The sequence below is a fragment of the Canis lupus genome, chromosome 11 (assembly GCF_048164855.1).
Source record: "Canis lupus baileyi chromosome 11, mCanLup2.hap1, whole genome shotgun sequence".
Lineage (NCBI taxonomy): Eukaryota > Metazoa > Chordata > Mammalia > Carnivora > Canidae > Canis > Canis lupus.
This window is the reverse complement of record NC_132848.1, coordinates 36123219-36143805: the sequence shown is the minus strand read 5'-3', so window position 1 is coordinate 36143805 and position 20587 is coordinate 36123219. Positions and strand designations below refer to the sequence as shown.

At 35.9% G+C, this 20587-nt stretch overlaps 1 protein-coding gene across 9 annotated transcripts in view; it reads right to left on the bottom strand.

Moving 5' to 3' along the window:
* Positions 1 to 20587, bottom strand: part of SLC41A2 (solute carrier family 41 member 2) — a 124854-nt gene that overhangs the window by 95732 nt on the left and 8535 nt on the right. For 5 of the 9 annotated variants that reach the window (XM_072844270.1, XM_072844276.1, XM_072844278.1 and 2 more), the window contains exons 2-5: positions 17381 to 17551; positions 16802 to 16825; positions 6670 to 6761; positions 4844 to 5568 (exon numbers count right to left, since the gene is read on the bottom strand). In XM_072844270.1, coding sequence (XP_072700371.1) covers positions 4844 to 5398 — 555 coding nt within the window. In that variant the 5' untranslated portion in view covers positions 5399 to 5568; positions 6670 to 6761; positions 16802 to 16825; positions 17381 to 17551. The remainder of the gene's footprint in view (positions 1 to 4843; positions 5569 to 6669; positions 6762 to 16801; positions 16826 to 17380; positions 17552 to 20587) is intronic. The other 4 variants (XM_072844274.1, XM_072844271.1, XM_072844273.1 and 1 more) reach the window with 4 other exon arrangements.

Below are 20587 nucleotides of genomic sequence, written 5' to 3'. Positions count from 1 at the left end.
TACCAGAATTTCTAAAAAGACTGCCAATAACTTGTTATACATAAGAATACAGAGCAATGAGACCTTTCATACGCAGCTAATTAATCTGTAAATTGGTACAACCATTTCACATATACTAAATTTAAATACCTGTATATCCTAAGGCCCAGAAATTCCATTTCTACATGTGTATACAACAGAAATGAATGCATATGTGCACCCAGAATCTGAAAACACCAATGACCTCAATATCCATCAATAGCAGAATATAGTGATATACTCATAATTGGATTAATATATAGCAATAAAAATAAATGAACTATCTTTTCATAAAACTTGCATAATGTTGAGCAAAAAAAAAAAGCCAAACACAGAATATATATTCTACACTTTACTGTATAAAGTTTTAGAAGAATTAAGTAAAACCAAACAATGGTGTTTAATGATACACATTTAAAAAGACAAAGAAGTATGAATCATAAAATCAGATTATTGATTACCTTTGGTGATGGGGAATAAAACCAATCACAAGAGAACAAAAAGAATAATGAAATACTGCTAAGATTCTGTTTCTTGATGATAGTTCTATGATTGCTTGTGTCATCAAAATTCACTGAGCTGTACATTTTTGGTTTTTATACTGTATATTAAATTTCACAATTAAAAAGTTTTAAAAATATTCAAATTAAATCTTTCAAAACATGTTTTCATAATTTTTAACACTAAGTTAATATATTTTTTCAGATTTTATTTATTTATTCATGAGAGACACAGAGAGAGAAAGAGAGAGGCAGAGACACAAGGCAGAACGAGAAGCAGGCTCCATGCAGGGAGCCTGATGCGGGACTCGATCCCAGGTCTCCAGGATCACACCCTGGACTGAGGCGGCACTAAACCGCTGAGCCACCTGGGTTGCCCAACACTAAGTTAATATTATAAATCAATAATGCATATGTTATCTCAAATAGTATCAAGAAATAAGTAAACATTACGAGAAGAAGATACATAAGCTACATAAATATTCTAATAGTCTATATGCTAACATTCTTATAGATGTTATTTTAGAGCTAAATATTGAATGTTTCTTCAGAATAATTATCAAGAAAAAGTGTCAACCAGAAACAGCTTACTCATTTTAGCAGTCGTGATACTATTGTAATAACCTGAAACAATTATATTTCAAGTGGACAGATAGATTTGGTTCTCTGTTAGTGTTATAGTCCATTCAAAAATTCAATATACTTTCATCCTCCCTCACTCTAACTTATCTCCCTCTTATTAAAATCCACAAAAATCTCCCCATCTCAGTATCTTTAAATTAATTATATCTGAAGTTTCTATTTTCCCCAACATTTTTGTACTGATGTATAATTAATGTACAATGTTAGTTTCAGATGTACAATGATTCCATAATTCTATAAATTACTCAGTGTTCATCAAGATAAGCGTATTCTTAATCCCCTTTATCTATTTCACCCAATTTCCCTACCCATTTTCCCTCTGGTAACCATCAGCTTATTCTCTATATTTAAGAGTCTGTTTTTTGTCTCTTTTTTTTTGGTATATTTTGTTTCTTAAATTCCACATATGAGTGAAGTCATATGGTATTTGCTTTCTCTGACTTATTTCACTTAGCATTATGCCCTCTATGTCCACCCATGTTGTTGCAAATGGCAAGATTTCATTCTTTTTCATGGCTGGAGAGTATTCCATTGTGTGTATGGTTCTTTTAACCATTCACCCATCAATGGACACTTGGGTTGCTTCCATATCTTGGCTATTGTAAATAATGGTACAATAAACATAAGGGTGCATATAGCTTTTCAAATTAGTGTTTTCCTTTTCTTTGGGTAAATATCATAATGGAATTATTGGATCATATGGCATTTCTATTTTCTAATTTTTTAAGGAACCTCCATACTATTTTCCGCAATGGCTGTACCAATTTGCATTCCCACCAGTACTACAAGAGAGTTCCTTTTTCCCCACCGAAACTTGTTATTTCTTGTGTGTTTGATTTTAGCCATTCTGCCAGGTATAAGGTGATATCTCATGGTGGTTTTGATTTGCATTTCATGTGTCTGTTGGCCATCTGTATGTCTTCTTCAGAAAAATACTAAAGTCCCCTGCCCATTTTTATTCAGATTATTTGTGGTTTTAGGTGTTGAGTTGTATAAGCTTTTCATATCCTTTGGATATTAATCTTGTGTTGGACATATCATTTGAAAACATCTCCCATTCAGTTGCCTTTTTGTTTTGTTGATGGTTTCCTTCACTGCGCAAAAGCTCTTTATTTTAGTGAGTCCAATAATTAAATATTGCTTTTGTTTTCCTTGTCTGACGAGACATACCTAGAAAAATGTTTCTCTGGCCAATGTCAGAGAAAATACTGCCTGTGCTCTCTCCTAGGAGTTTTATGGCCTCAGGTCTTACAGTTAGGTCTTTGATCCATTTTGAGTTTATTTTTTTGTATGGTGTGAGAAAGTGGTCCGGTGGTCCAGTTTCATTCTTCTGCATGTAGCTTTCACACCTTTTGTTGAAGAGACTGTCTTTTCCCAATTGTATATTCTTGCCTCTTTTGTCATAGATCAATTGACCATATAAGCATGGATTTGTTTCTGGGTTCTCTATTCTGTTCCATTAATGTAGGTGTCTATTTTTAGCACCATTCTATTCTTTTTCTTAAGTAAATTCTATACCCAAAGTGGAGCTTAAACTCACAACCCCAAAATCAAGAGTCACATGTTCTTCTGACTGTGCCAGCCAGGGGACCCCGGTGTTTTGATTACTACAGCTTTGTAATGTATCTTTTTTTGTTGTTGTTGTATCTTAAAATATATATCTTAAAATCTGGAATTGTGATTACCATCTTTGTTCTTCTTTTTCAAGGTTGCTTTGGCTATTCAGAGTCTTTGTGTTTCCATACAAACACTTTAGTACTATTTGTTCTAGATGTCTGAAAGATGCTGTTGGTATTTTGATAGGGATTGCATTAGATCTTTAGATTGCTTTGGGTAGTATGGATACTTTAACAATATTGGGTCTTCCAATCCATGAGCATGGAACATCTTTCTATTTGTGTCATCTTAAATTTCTTTTACCAATATTTTATAGTTTTCAGAGTATAGGTCTTTTACCTCCTTGGTTCTTTAAAATTGGTATTTTATTATTTTTAGTACAAGTGTAAATGAGACTGCTTTCTTCATTTCTCTTTCTGCTATTTCATTATTAGTGTATAGAAGTGCAATAGACTTGTTATTATTTTTGTATTCTCTGACTTTACTGAATTCATTTATCAATAGTAGTATTTTTGGTGGAGTCTTAAGGATTTTATATATATGGTATCATATCATCTGCAAATAGTAAATATTTTACTTCTTCCTTACCAATGTGGATGCCTTCTTTTTCTTGACTGATTACTGTAAAAATTCAATATACATCTTAAGATGGTTCTTTTCATATCCTTTCTCCAACTGATGGTGGAAAAATTGTTTCTATTTATGTATATTTTCCATTTAAATAAAAATGTTATCCTTTAAAAAGTTTTTTGGTGTCATAAATGACCTGAGATTTCTTTTAGGCACAAGCAATGAAAGACAAGGCACATAAATGTTATCCTATCTAACACTTTTCCAAAGCCAATCTTTCTCTGATTGTTGAATGAAAACTGGTAGTAACAGAATGCTACATTTTAACAACTTACTACATTAGAAAGATAATTATATAATAAGTAACTCTGTAACCATACTACATTAAGAATTCCTACAAATCAATAAGAAGCATATACATTTTCAAAATGGATAATAGATACAAAAAGGTAACTCGTATAAGAAATATTCACAGAAGAGGTAAGAATAGCCAATAGACATATGAAAACATGCTAAACATTAATAATAATTAAAGAATGTTAATTAATTTATGAAAACATTTCCCTATCAATTAACAAAAATGAAAATGATCAAAATATTCAATACTGACTAGGACATGGAAAAATAAAAGTATTTCTATACTAACGGTAGGAGTATAAATATTTGGTGCAATCTTTTTGAAAGTTAATCTGATGGTATCCATAAAATTATAAACCCATGCACCTACCCTAATCCCCAGAAATCCCATTCTTAAAATCTATCCTATGAAAATATTAGTGTAAGTGTATAATGATATATTTATAAGGGTATTCATTATAGCACTAGCATGGGAGAGTATTGAATACATTTTAGTATGTTCATACAATGGAATATCAAGCTCTCATTTTAAAACGTAGAACATCTTTGTTATTAGTTTGGAAAGATGTCTAAGATATATTATTAAGCAATTAAAATAAGTGGCAGAAAAATATATATAGCACTTCACTTTTATTTCTGAAAAAGAAACTGTACATAGGTATATATGTAAGCATAGAAAAATATCGGCAAGTAAACACACAAACTCTTAACCTATGGAGGGGAAGAGAATTTGGTTTGAAGAGGAGGAAGAGGGAAGATTTTTTATCTTTTATTTAATACTTTGCATTGTTTGAATTCATTTTTAACAAGTATATGTTTTATTTTAAAGATAAAGAAGTATTTAAATATAATATTTATTGGGTTTTGCATTGTACCCATGTTGGGGTTACTTTATCATTGTACTTTTTCATGAAGTGTCACTTGACAGAATGAGACTATTCTCTCAGAACCTCTAAAGGAAAACAAACAAAAACACTAGAAACAACACATTCTCTGCTTGAGTCAGCATTAGTTCATTTCACTGAGGGATAAGTTAAATCTAGAATAGATTTAGAAATCTAGAATGTTTGAGATTAGAAACCTACACAAAGCATTTTCAACAATGAAGACAGTGAAGATAAACAAAGAATCAAACCCACCTGGACTATATCCAAAACCATGCCGGCTGAAACTGTTCCAAAACCAGCTAGTAAAAATGGCACAAGTATTTGCAGTGCCATGACACCACTGGATTCCTTTGGTGATTTCTGGTTTGTTTCCACAATGGCGTCTTCATCCCCTTCACTAGATGCATCTTCATTCTGTAGCATGGCAGCAGCCTCTGCAGTACTCCTTCCATCACAGAACTTGTAGTTGGCATAGTCGTCATACTTGGGGCTGCAGCTTCCTGGTGTGTGCCCATTATTGCCATGAAAAGACTGCTCTGAGAAACTGTGAAACTCCATGTGCTGCTCAGATCGACTGCTAAAAGTCTGTGCTGCTGTTGATAACCCATCTTGCCAAATGCCATTTGCTTTTTTGTGTCTATCTTCCTGGTTTTTCTGGTAAATTACTGGAACCATACTCAACAATAAATTTAAAAACTTATCAGACTGAATTGTATTTAAGCTTAAAGTCCAGTCTACTAAACCTCCTCCACTACTTGGACCACTACTTATGTCATTAGTAATAGATCTTCCTTTGCTATTAGTCATATTGTCATCGCAAAAGACCCTGTACTCCTTAGACCTCAAGCTTTGTACACCATTGTAGGTAAATCAGAACCACACAAATGCTGGTTTGAATTAAGATGTTGCCTTCATTTTGTAGGAAATAACGTTTCTACTAAGAAAAGGTGTATAGAAGTTCCACAGAGGGACTGGATCTGAAAAGAAGAAAATAAAATAATTTTTTAAAAAAATCAGATTAACTATCTTGATACTTAAGATTCTCATATAAAACACTTATGTTCTTAAACCAACCCTAAGGTAATGACACTATGCTTCGTGGGCTTAACACATAATTGTTTTGAGCCATACAGCTACTTTCTAAACAGAAATAAAGTACAGAACTTTGTGCTCAAATCTTTGTTAAAAGTGTTTATCTTTAATAAATATATTTTTTAAAGATTTATTTATTTATTCATGACAGACAGAGAGAGAGGCAGAGACACAGGCAGAGGGAGAAACAGACTCCATGCTGGGAGCCCAACTCGGGACTTGATCCCAGGACTCCAGGATCGCGCCCTGGGCCAAAGGCAGGCACCAAACCACTGAGCCACCCAGGGATCCCCCTAAAAGTGTTTATCTTTGCATACTTTACATAATTGATACCTATGTAAAGCCATCAAGTCTCTGCAATTCTACAGAGAACAAATTTATTAAATAAAGTGATGGCTTCTGGGGTGCCTGGGTGGCTCAGTCGGTGAAGCAACCAACTCTTGGTTTCAACTCAGGTCATGATTTCCAGGGTCAGGAGTTGGAGCCCTGCTGCAGGCTCTGCTCAGCTGGGAGTCTGCTGGAAGATTCTGTCTTTCTCTCTCTCTCTCTCTCTCTCTAAAATAAATGAATAAATCTTTAGTGATGGCTTCTATTACTATACAGAGGTCTCAGAATCAAATTGTTACAACTCTTTACATATGTCAGTATATAATAAGTAGTAAAGAATATGGCATTATATTTAAATGTTAAATAATAAACTTACTTTATTTACAACTTAATGTATCATATAATTCATCAAAATGTTATTTTTATTAAAACATGAGGAGACAATGCTAATGTTTGCCATAAAAATATTTGGTAAATATTCTGAACACTGCTTAGGGCATTTATTTCATATATAAAAATAGGTTGCAATCATATTTGTACAACTCATTACAACTGATTTAGGAATATCTACAAAATAACTACAAAGAAAAGGAGCTACAGATACTCACTAAATGTTCTACTTTGCAAGCCAACCAAAAGAAAGCTTACAATGCACTTACTACTTAATGCTCTTCTCAAAGTCCGCTCTGACCCCCAATCCCAGAGTAGGCTTCTGAGTGGCTGGCCAGCAACCAAATCCTCTCTAAAGACTCTGAAATCAAGGGACACAGACACATACTGTAGCTAGTTTGACAGTGATAGGCACTGAAGCTGCAAGGTCATATACCACCCACCCAGGTAGAGAGCCTGACTATTTGGACAGCTGCTGCCAGAGCTACACAGGCTTTCAAAGGGATCCACTGCAATGGGTCTAAAGGCCTCAGGTCAGGAACATCCAGGTCTGCCTTGTACTTCCAAGAGCATCGAGATCAAGAAATTGGCACTTATTTGATAACAGATAGGTGTTCTCACTGCCCAACTGCACTGCCACCCACCAAGTGAGAACTGATAATTACTACTGCCAGTCACTGCTTTTAATGAAAATTATTACATCCTTCAATGCTTGTTGTCAGTTCCTTACAATGTCCACTCCTTTGATAGGAAGATCAACAGCAAACAGAGGTGTATAGCAAGCAGGTGGTATGGCCTGTCTAATCTATTTCATCATTCACTCATTTTCTTTCCTTCCTTTTTGTGATTATGGAGGAATCCTGGAATCCTACTGAGAAACATTTTAAAACAGATTGTGGGACCCCAGATCTACTACTGACCAGGAATATCTATGTTTCTTTTTAAACTCGCCCAAGGGATTATAGTGCAGACTTCTCGTGGACTTGCCATAAAAATCCAATGAGTAGGGGCACCAGGGTGGCTCAGTTAGTGAGGGTCTGCCTTCAGCTCAGGGCATGACCCCAGGGTCCCAGGATCAGGTCCCACATCAGGCTCCCTGCATGGAGCCTGCTTCTCCCTCTGCCTGTGTCTCTGCCTCTGTGTCTCTCATGAGTGAATAAATAAAATCTTAAAAAAATAATAATTCAATGAATAGATTAAGTACTAGTGGCCATTTTTTGCCATTTGCAGGTTTTCAGTAAACATACATAGCAAGGCAATGTTTAAAGAAAATCAGATGAATGGAACTAACGTCCAGAGTAAAGCAGAGGAGAAACCAAGTAGTCCCAGAAAAAGAAAGACGGCCAGAATAGCTACCCGAGAACTTTCCATGTAATAAGAGGCTCAGCTATACTTCTGGAACTTATGAGGTTCCCAACAGCCTCATATGAGTAGACTGAGTGGCTTTCTGTTCCTTCTACCCATTTGCTTCTTTTTTTAAAGAGTGAGCATTTCACTGCCTCAAAGAGATCTTCAGTTAAATAAAATATAAAACAAACCTCAAAGTGATTGAACTTTAAGATAAGTCTATACTACTGAAGGGCCTGTCATGGATACAGGCAATTTCTTCTTCCTTTTGAAGCAGAATTATCCGGTTGATCAAAATGGAGAGAACTGGGGAAACTTGACCAACTAACACTAGATAGAAAAATGAAAGGAAGAGAAGGTGAAGGGTGGGGAGGAATCTCCCAAGACAAGTCCTCTCCATTAGAATGCTTACAGGGCATGGCTAAGCACACAGTCAACACAGACTTGGCCAAGCGGGATCCAGATGCAAAGAAAGATTCGTACAGCTCATACTTTTGCTCCTAGTATTCTTACTTTGGCACAAGCAATTTGGAAGGTAAGATGGAGAGATGGATATTCAACCAGGGCCTTTGTGCACAGAGACCATGAGGTGGGTCTGAAATCTAGCCCAAGGCTCCATTCATGGGGCTGCCTTGTTCTGGGAGGCACTGTTTTTAAGTTGACACAAATTTCCATTTCCTACGTGAATCTGTTCTTCCTCTATTTCATGCAGTTCAGGTAGGCTTATCAATCAACAGTATCCTACCCTCCAGATCACATGACAAGTGGCTCCAGCAGGACCTAAGTCCTTCCCTGGAATTTTACATTTTTGTTTTCTTACTATTTCCTGAGTGACTACTAGATGCTGGGGTTACACAAAATTAATAAAACAAGCACCATTCCTGCTTCTAATGGATTCTATCTTGTGCTGGGGATGATACACACCATATGAGCAAACAAATAAGATAATCTGTGATAAAGGCTCTAAAGGAAACATTTGATTTAATGAGTGAATAAGTTACTGGGCTACTTTAGAGTGAAAGGCCTCTGGAAGAGTTTTCTCACTTCTCTTTGAAGTGACATCATTCTGAAGCTGCCATTTTATCAAAAGTAGCACCTCAAAAAGTCTCCTCTACCACCACCACCACCACCACTTGAAGGGAAACAGTAGTACTCTACTGCTTTTAAATTTTTAAATTTATTTTATTTTTAATTTGCAACTTCAGGATTTCAAGGTAGGCTATTCTATTAAAGTTCTAAAGATACTGTTTCTCCTCGGCTAGGTCAGTACTACATTAATATAATCTACTAAGTAACTGAAGAATGACATAAAATATTCCCCTGGCATTCTTTACCTTTAAATCCTGAATTCTCTGTGTTACAAAGAAACAAATCTCTAAGAACAAAGAATCTGCTACTTTATTCACTGATGGCCAATATTTGCACAAAATAGAAGTCACAAATTTAAAAAAAAAAAAAAATCTGGGGGAGGGGCACCAGGGTGGCTCAGTGGTTGAACATCTGCCTTTGGCACAGGTCATGATCCTGGGGTCCTGGGATCGAGTCCTGCATCCAGGGTCCCTGCTCAGTGGGGAACCTACTTCTCCCTCTCCCTCTGCCCCTCCCCCTACTTGGGCTCACTCACTTGCTCTCTCTCTCTCTCAAATAAAATATTTTTAAAAAATAAAATAAAATTACAAATTTAAAAATCTGGAGCAGTAGAGTACAAGTAGAATGGTTAAAACTGTGTCCTGGGATTTTTTTTCTTCCAAAACTGCAAAATGAAAAAAAAATTATCTATACTATCATCTAATGTCAATGAAAATATGAGGCATGATTCAAAAACCCCAGACTGAGTAGCTGTATCAAATCCTGTCATTTAGCAGTTTTGTTCCAAAGAAGACAACTCTATTTTACTGCCTTACGCCCTTGTTACTCTAAATATGGTTTATGGTCCAGCAGTACTGGTATTACCTGGGAGCTTGTTAGACTTGCAGGCTCTCAGCTCCCATCCCTACCCCCAATCTATGAATCAAAACCTTCACTTTTAATAGCATCCCCAAGTGATTTGTGTACACACACAAGTTTGAGAAGCACCTCCCTACACATTCAAAAAAGAATCTGATTTACTTTCACTACACTCAAAATGAGTCACACTTTCAAATGTGAATAAAGGTATGAGCACTGGTAATACATAAAACATTATTAATGCAACTGTAAATGTTATACCGCCTTGGAAAACAATGGGCATTATCTACTAAAATTAAAGATGTATATGACCCACATTCCAGCAATTCCACCCCAAATTCATTCCCTGAAGAGACTCTTGCACTGTATACCAGAAGACACATAAAGAATACCCTTAGCAGCATTTTCGTGCTAGCAAAAAACTGGAATTAGCTCAAGAGAAAATCTAAATTGTGGGATATTCATACACTGGAATATATGAAGGGTATGATAAACACAAATTTCAAAAGAACGGTTGTATTTGGCTAAGTGGTATAAAAACATACAGGGGGACAGCCCGGGTGGCTCAGCGGTTTAGCGCTGCCTTCAGCCCAGGGCCTGATCCTGGAGACCTAGGATCGAGTCCTGCGTCAGGCTCCCTGCATGGAGCCTGCTTCTCCCTCTGCCTGTGTCTCTGCCTCTCTCTCTGTGTCTCTCAAGAATAAATAAAATATTAAAAAAAAAAAAAACATACAGGGGGCTTCAAAGGTATTGGTTATATTTTTTCAGTTTGATGGTGGATATCTATTTATTACTGTCCTTTACTCATACACGCTACATGAGTGTTTCAGTATGCATGATGTTGTAGACTATTTTACTCCCATTATTGCTGCCCTCCTGTAAGGAATTATCTCCACCTGTTGCCACCTTCCTTGAAGGGACTATGAGAGGATTAGACTTCCTCATCTCCACTGACACCAGAGTTGGCCACGTGACTTGCATTGGCTAACAGAATGACAGCAGCAGAAACACCTATAAGCAGAAGCAGTTCAGCTATGTCTTCTTTTCCTTGTCATGAGACAGGCACGTTCTAGGTTACTGCTGCTTCCTCAAACTGGGTCCTGGGACAAAGATGCGTGCAGAGCCCCAGCTACTGCAGAGCCCCAGCTACTGTAGCCAATCCTCAGCAACTCACAGGCAACATGTAATGTGAAGAAGAAATAAAGCATTGTGGTTGAAAGCCACCACGAGTCTGGAATTATTACCATAACATGATCTATCAAAAGCTACCTAAAAGTGTATCTTTTAAAAAGGACTCTGATATACAGATTCCTGCCTATTTAAGTTTCGGTGAGTCTCTGATCTACTGAGCACTTATGGGTTCCATCTATGGTTAAAGAGTTTTAAAACAGTGGTTTGCAAATATTTAGATCTCATTAACCAGTCAAACTTCCCCTCAAATTTTACCAAGTTAAAAACAATCTTTCCCAAGGGGCACCTGGGTGGCTCAAAAGTTAAGTGTCCAACTCTTGGTTTTGGCTCAGGTTGTGAAACTGAGCCACCCAGAGCTCGATGCTTTGCATGGAATCCACTTTAGATTCTCCCTCTCCCTCTGCCCCTCCCCCTGATCGCATGTGCTCTCTCTGTCAGATAAATAAAATCTTTAAAATCAATTGTTCCCACCTCACACCTATTAGAATGGCCATCAACAAGAAGATAAAAGATAACAAATGCTGATCAGAATGTGAAGAAAAGGGAACTTTATGTACTGCCAGCGGATTGTAAATTGGTGTAGCCATTATGGAAAACAGTATGGAGGATCCTCAAAAAATTAAAAATAGAACTACCATATGACCTAGCAATTCCACTTCTGGGAACATATCCAAAGGAAACAAAGGCACTAACTTAAAAAGATATCTGCTCCCCTGTGTTCTGAGCACCATTATTTACAATAGCCAGAATGGAACAACCTAAGTGTCCACTGACAGGTAAGTAGACAAAGAAGTTGTCGTGTGTGTACATATATAATACACACACACACACACACACACACACACTGGAATATTATCCAGCCATAAAAACAAACAAACAAGGAATACCTGCCATCTGCAACAACATGAATGGACTCTGTGCTTTACGAAGGAAGTGAAATAAGTCAAAAAAAGAGAAATGGGAATACCGTATGATCTCATTTATACGTAGAATCTTTTTTAAAAAGAGAAAGACAAAAAAGAAAAGGAAAGAAACCTAACCTCAAAGAAAAAAGATCAAATTTGTGGTTACCAGAGATAGAGGCAGGGGGAACAGATGGGGGAATCTGAGGAAAAAGGTCAGAGTACAAACTTTCTGTTATAAGATACACAAGAACTAGGGATATAATGTGCAACACCAGAACTATAGTTAGCACTGCTGTAGGATATATAAAAGTTGTTAGAAAAGTAAATCTTGGGGATCCCTTGGTGGCTCAGTGGTTTAGCGCCAGCCTTCAGCCCAGGGCGTGATCCTGGAGACCCGGGATCGAGTCCCGTGTCAGGCTCCTTGCGTGGAGCCTGCTTCTCCCTCTGCCTGTGTCTCTGCCCCCCCCCCCATCATGAATAAATAAAATCTTTAAAAAAAAAAAAAAAGTAAAGTAAATCTTAACAGTTCTACCACAAGGAGAAAAAGAATTTTTCCCCTCCTCATTTCTCTTTATTCTATCTATATGGCATAATGGATATTAATTAAATTTATTGTGGCAATTTTTTCATAACATACATAAGTCAAATCTTTATTTTGTAAACCTGAAACTCACCCAGTGATGTATGTCAATTATATTTCAATAAAACTGTTAAAAATGATATATATATACAAAAATCTAAAGATTTTTTAAATGATATTTTTCTAAAAATATAAGTGTACTTTTAACACCAAAATGTAAAAGGGGAGGAGCACCCACTGGCTAGGTCAGAAGAGCATGCAACTCTTGATCTCCGGGTCGTGAGTTTGAGTCCCACATTGGAAGAAGAGATTACTTAAAATGAGCAAATAAATTAAAACTTAGAAAAATAAAATTAAAAAAAAAAGCACATAGAAGAGGCAAAATCTCAGACTAAAAGACAGCTTTCCATTGAACACATTTAGATGAATCCACTCTATATTCCCTTTGACAGTTTTGTCATGGACAGCACTGGTCTATAGTCATGTCAGGGAGTAACTGACTTTAAGGAAAATAAACTAATACCAGACACTCCTTATGAATTCTACCTCAGTTACAAAAATGAAAAACATGAATGTTCAAATTGCTTGTTTTTAAAACTTAGGAAAAAGCAGTGTATTTTATGTGTGTTGCTTTATTCTTTGTGCTAGAGGAGGTGTTGTTTCATTGCGAAGGTTAAATAATACATGTAAAAAACCCAGCCAACCTGTGAGTTAGCAGGCCTTAATTATTAAGAAAGGCATTAAATGAGAGCTTAATACTTTATCTTCCCATACCAAAAGTGATTTGAGTTACTGTTACCAGTATTACCACATTTAGTCAAAAATCTCAACTTGTCCATCAGGTGGGTATTTTATATGTGTATAAATATATTTGTATAAATCGTATATATTTGTATAAATTGTGTACTTTCTGCTCCTTTCGCTTTCTCTTTGGGTATATGTCTTCTGTGTTTCTGTTTGTTCTTCAAAAGTAGGTAGTAACCAAAGAGGATGTATTATGTGGTCAATTAAATTAGCTTTCAGAAAGATTATGGCAAACAAAACCAGACTTCAGCTGATCTACAAATTATTTCCTTGTTTCATAAACAATTTTGGTTCATTCTTTTGAATAATACTCAGTTAAGTACTTAACTATTTAATTGTATAATCAGTTCATAAAGAAGGATTATGTCTATTTAATTTGCTTTTTTGAAGCACCCAAACAGCAGGTTGACTTTATAGCTGCTCAGTTTTAACTATTTTCATTTTAAGTTTTAAACCTATGTAAACTTAAATCCTTACCAATTTCTCTCAATGATTAACTCCTCCATTTAAGCAAAAATTATGTTTAAAAACCTTTTAGATTTCAATTTCATGACCTGAACTTCAGCTTCTCCATTTCCTATTCGCAATTCTCTTTTCCTTAAGTATTTACCATCAATTAGCACATATCCCAAACAGCTCCTAAACAATCATCCCTCGTATTCTTGTGTTCACCCCAACACCACTTTCTGCCATTCTGACATGACCTCATGCAGAGGCACTCTGCATGAGGGTACTCACCAGAACCCAGGAGGACACCCTAGCACCATTTATGGAGATCAGAGATCTTGACAGCCTGACTATTGAGTCATATTGAAAAACTCTCTTCTCCATTTGAGCTAGCCCTACAGCTATTACCAAAATCATTTCTCATTTTCAGCCCTTTGATCTCATCATTCTCATCCACTGGACTCTACATTGCTTATTTGAGGTGTATTTGTTTGTTTGTTTGTTTTGAACTTCCTAATGTTTCACAATGACTTGATTCCTTCTACTAGGTTATCTAAACCAGGTATATTATTTTCTTTTCTAAGCTTCCTTTATTCAATCCAATTTCCTTTATTCAGCTTTTCCACTTCTACACTTTCTACCAGATTGTTCCACCTCAAAGAAATCTACCCAAATCAATGTAAAACTAAGGGTACAGAGAGGAAAGAACAGTCAAAATTAAATGCCAAAAATGGTTAGCAATTTTCCTATCACAGTTTAAAAAAAGAGAATTTTTTAAAATGAAACGTATCCATTTCGTTCCCACATGACAGAAATGACATGTTGTGTTTCCTGTGATATGTAATAGATCACTTGGCCCTCAAAAGAAATCAATATGGAAATATAAAAGAAATCTCAAGAATTCCAAAGGCACTATTACTGCTTGGCAGAAGAATATAATTCATGGTATCCAGTTAAGAATATATAACTAGAAAAAATACATGAATGTCTTCTGATCATGTCCTGCAGCTAAACAAGGAACAGTAACTACAGTAACTATCCCACCATAACAATTCTAAGAAATGAAGGTGAGTCAATTCAATAACTGTCCCACAGACTTTACAAGATCGAAGTATCAAATTGGTCCAAACAACAGATGAGTAATAGTAATTTACATCTTATAAATTTTTATCACTGTTCAGCTCCTTTAAAAATACTTAGAAACTGAGGGACACCTGGTTCAGTCGGTTAAGGATCCAACTCTTGCTTTCAGCTCAGGTCATCATCTCAAGGTCCTGGGATCAAGCCCCATGTCCAGCTCTGCGTGCTGGGAGCCACGTATAGGCTTGGGATTCCCTCTCCCTCTCTCTGCCCCTTCCCCTGCATGCATATGTACACACTCTTTCACCCTCTCTCAATTAAATAAATAAAATCTTTTTTAAAAAAGTACTTAGAAATTAAAATATAAGACACCATCTCACAAACACCATCCTCTCTGGTTAAAAGGCTCACCTCTAAAGTACAATGAGAATATCTCCCTGCCTTTTTTTCTTTTTTGTCTAAAATACATAACCATCTTCTTTTAAAAACTTGACTTCTTTGACTTAAACTGAATTTAAGCACTCATGTAAGTTTCATTTAAGTTATAGGTAGTGACATCAAACTTTACTGGCAAGTTACTAAAAACTGGGAGAAGGAAAGAACAATTAACTGCTATCTCAGTAACAATGAATTGCTGTAAAATTGCTGGCTCTGATATTTCTTAACAAACACAAAAGCTTGAGAAGTCACGGACATGATTCAACTACTGAGATCCAAAACCTAGCTGACTACATAAAACAATCACTCATTTCTAAAATCGCACACTGACAAAAAAAGAGTAATGTCTTGAAATTTATCAATTCTTTCTATATGCCTAAAAAACAACCAAACATTTGTAAAGAATTGTTTTAAGACCAGAAATAATCAGCGGGTATACTAAATCTTCTGTATAATAAATCCCCAACACATCTCAAACAATTTTTCAAAGAAAACCAGATCCAGAGCAACTAATTTTGTTTCAGAATCACTACCTTCAATTCCACTGAATAAATAAGTAAATAATTTTTGAAAGAATGCTTTATTTAGGATAGAACAAAAACAAGCTAATGAGTCAACTACAACACAATTCATAGTTAAACCATTTCTACTTATTGAGAAAATATTGACAGAATAAATACGTGTGTGTTCAAAGAACTAAGTGTATTGCATAAACAAAGTAGAGTTTATTCTACCAAGTGCCATCAGTTAGATTATATCTAGCCCCTATCAAACCAACTAAAAAATGGGGCGAAAAATTCAATCATTTAACTAGATATTCTGATTAAGTTCACAGCAATACACAAATTCTTTTTCTAAGACAGGAAGTCAACTATTACCAGAAATATCGGTTAGTGCTACTATTTGAAAAAACTTGAGGAATAGTTAGATAGCAAAAGAGTACAATCAGAGAACCCTGTTTTAAGCTTTTCAATAATAAAACAAAGTAGGGATGCCTGGGTGGCTCAGTGGTTGGGCATCTGCCTTTAGCTCAGGACTTGATCCTGGAGTCCTGGGATGAGTCCCACTTCGGGCCCGCTTCTCCCTCTGTCTATGCCTCTGCCTCTCTCCCTCTTTCTCTCTCTCTCTGTGTCTCTCACAAATAAAATCTTTTAAAAAATAAAAATTAAATTTAAAAAAGTTTATTTCTGTTACTCTGTCTTAAACATTTCTTTCATGTATCTTATTCAAAAACTCACTTAATGACTCTCTCCTTTAATTGACAAGCAATGGACATTCATTAATTTCCTGAGAACTACTACTGAGAACATCCCCTTCTCATCAATCATTCATGCATGAAGTCATATGAAACTTTATTTAGAAACAATACAGTTAGCCTTGCTACTGAAAACTGATATTTTTACTTTTCTTTAATAAATATTGAGCCATCTTATTTTTTTCCTTTAGCAGCAAAGAAGCTTACAGGTATATCAAAAATTCAAATCTATGATTAATTTATCCATTTTAATGTTATACTTCTAGTTTTATTTTCTTTGGTACTAGTTTTATAATTCTTTTTTTAAAAAAACCAACATTTATTGTATTATTTTTTTATAAACTGACTCAACACCTTCGTGTAAACCATAGTGTACATAAGACTAAAACATAAATATATTTCCTTACCAGTTTTCTCTGGCACTTGTGAATCTGAAATACCAAAATTAGGAAGTTATGAGTTCATCAGCATTTCAAATGAGTAAAAACTATTCTTCAGAATTCATACAAAAGTATACTTTGATTTTTCCCCCACATAACACAGGCTTATGTTCTTATAGACCCTACAAATGCAAACCCACTTCCGGACCAACATAAAATATACACTTAGCTCTGTATAATTAAACTGAAAATTGAAAATGAAAGCTTCCAGAATTTCAAGGTGCAGAAAGAATACCAATGTGTCAAAATTTAAGAGAAAGAAAATTCTATTTTTAAGAATAAAGGAAGAAAGGAAGCTAATGTGTTAAGGTTTAAAAGAAAAATAAAATTTTGTTTTTAAGAAAGCGAAGGAAAGGATGGGCCACATGTAAAGTTAGCATTTTTTCTTCTCCATTTTTAGACCTAGAGTGCCCCATAATTTTCACAGTATCTCATTTCAACTATTTACTCAAAGCACTTCTGTCTATCCACCATCCCCCTCTTTCTTTCCCCTATCTCAGAGGTGAAGCAGGACCCTTATGCACAGGCCACATGAATTTACATTACCTTCCAAAGTTATGAAACAGGGCAGCTCCCTCTCTCAGGTGTTCCTCAGGTGGTAGCCTAATGTCACCTTCCCTGGGACACTTTCACAATGGCAGCACCCAAGGAGATGAAGCTGATCTTCTACCTTCCCAAACTGCACTTTCCTTAAAGAGTACTCCCGGGTACACAGAGCTGTGAAGTCAGTTCAAACACATGGAATCGGTACAAGAGACTGTTCCCAGATTAGGTAAACTACAGGTACACAGTGTTATGTTACTCAATTATCTTGGCAGCGAAGTGAAACAATGTCCTAACTCAGTATCTTTACTCCCTGCAATCAAGTTTCTCCTCTCTACCCTTTGGTCAGGGCTATGTACCTTTTTATTCAAATATCAGTTAAAAAAAAAAAAAAAAAAAGGCGCAGGGGAAGCTCTAAGTCCAACTTGAAGTTCAAGCTAACTACCCTCAAAGACACCTAAAAATCAACTTAGTTGTCATGATGGTCTTTGCTCAAAAAGTGTCTTGACTACCCTTCCTTCTTTCCCAGCTCATTTGAAACTGTGCTTCTAGTGCACCTAGGATAGGGTTTTGGGTTTTTTTTCTTTTTTCTTTTTCTCATAGAAGCAATAGGTTCTCAGAAAAAAAAAAAAAAAAAAAAGCAAGGATACATAAAAATGGTTTATTCTGGAAACCCATCATTCAGAGATATTCATTAATGACATGTTGGTATATATAACTTTTTTTTTACTAAATTTTTCTCTATATATGTTTAAAACAAAAATAGGTTCACACTGTATATATTATTTTACATCCTGCTTTCTGCATTTTATAAAATATCCCCCAAATTTCCTTTTCAATAATATCCTATGAAGCTACTTTTAGTGATTACTCATAATTTCCTCTTTCTAAAACTCCTAGGAGCTCCAAAATTGCCCCTTTCTTCCCTACTTCTCCCTCTCCACTCATTCCCCAGTATAGTCAGCACAATTAAAAGGCAGACATATCAGTTAGTACAACTGTTTGAAAAAACTTGAGGAATAGTTAGCAAAGGTGTTCAGAGAATCCTATTTTGAGGTTAAGAAACTGCTTTTCAATAATAAAACAAAGTATATTTCTCTTACTCTGCCTTCATTTAATGAACACATCCTAAACAGTACCATATAGCTGTTATTCTGCTGTATTCATTTTTCATAGCCAAGGTTTCATTTATATTTGTTAGATAATTGTGAATAAGTAACTGTATCTGCCCCACCATGCTCCAAAGCAGGGCCAGATTCCCACAAACCATCACATATATTTCATAATAATAACTCCAAACAAATTACTAATGATTTTTTTTTTCTAGAAAGACTACCTCATTGTCTCTTTAAAAATTATAAAACGTAGACGCCTGGGTGGCTCAGTGGTTGAGTGTCTGCCTTTGGCTCAGGCTGTGATCCCGGGGTCCTGGGATTGAGTCCCACATCGGGCTCCCTGCATGGAGCCTGCTTCTCCCTCTGCCTGTGTCTCTGCCTTTCTCTCTGTGTCTCTGATAAATAAATAAATAAAATCTTTAAAAAATTTTTTTTTAATTTTATTTATTTGACAGAATGAGTGAGAGATAGAGCACACATGAGCAGGGGTAGATGGAGAGGGAGAAGCTGACTCCTCTACTGAGCAGGGAGCCCGATGTGGGGCTCAATTCCAGGACCCTGGGATCACGACCTGGGCTGAAGGCAGACGCCCAAACGACTGACTGAGCCACCCAGGCGCCCCCAAAAAATTTAAAAATAAAATAAAAATTACAAAAATTAATGTTTTTCTCTCTTTTGGTGCTTCCTTGCTAATGCTCAAATGCATGCTTAGGTTGCCTATATAGCACTACCCCCAGGGATTGAGAAAGGGCTAGGTTTTGTTCTAAGGAGTAATACGATTTAATTTTTTTCTCCAAGATTTTATTTAAATTTCAGTTAGTGTAATTACACTAATACAGTGTCTTATGAGTTTCAGGCATAAAACTTAGTGATTCAAGAGTAATATGATTTTAAATTCAGATTATGAAACCTATGCACAAAATCCTACACCTGAGTATAGAGATTTCAGTCAAGTACATTTTGAAGAGGAAAGAATATTAACTGGCTGTTCAAAGTTGTATTACTGATGTGGAACCACTGGCAAATGCTTTATGCTAGGTCTGAAACTGTACAAAGCTTATGTAAGTATTTGCTATGCTTTCATTAAATGAATTAATCAATAACAGGACTTGCATTGAGTGATTTTATGGGGAAATTCCAAGTGATTTATTCAGCAAATCTCCACACTTCAATTAAGAGAGATGATTTTCTTTCAAAAAATTCAATGTCAAGAAGTATCAACACATAATGATAATGACACTAGTTAGGAGCTTGCGCTCTGAAATCAAATTGTTTTGGCTTATATACTGACTTTCACTAGCTGTGGAAACTATGCCTCTCACCTCAGTTTCCTCACAAAAAAAAAATATCTCCCTCACTGGGTCTTTATGAAGATCAAATAAATTAGTACATGTAAAGTGCATATATCAGTGTATTGAGCCTTCAAAAAATGTTAATCATCATCATTATTCATCATTCTTTTTATACATTTTTTTTAATTTTTTTTAATTTTTATTTATTTATGATAGTCACAGAGAGAGAAGGAGAGAGAGGCAGAGACACAGGCAGAGGGAGAAGCAGGCTCCATGCACTGGGAGCCCGATGTGGGATTTGATCCCGGGTCTTCAGGATCGCGTCCTGGGCCAAAGGCAGGCGCCAAACCGCTGCGCCACCCAGGGATCCCTTTTTATACATTTTTTTATAAAAGGTTCAAAACCTAATGTTCCACCTCTTTTGCCCCTTACTAAGGAATATACTATACCGTATGATCACAAAAATATTATACATTGCTGTATTGAACCCTGGCTTATAATTTTCAGATCCACTGTTTTGTTCTAATGTTCTTTTTAAAAAAATCAACTGAGGTTTAATATTTATCTTTTATATAATTTATCCCATCCTACTTTTTTAAAGCATTATTTATTTATTTGAGAGAGCACGAATGAGGTGGGGAGCGGGAGAGGAAGACAGTAACTTTAGCAGACTCCATGCTCAGCACAGGGCCCAAGGCAGGGCTCATCTCACGACCCTGAAATCATGACCTGAGCCAAAACCAAGCGTCAGACACTAAACCGACTGTACCACCAGGGCACTGAAATCCTATCCTACTTTTAAT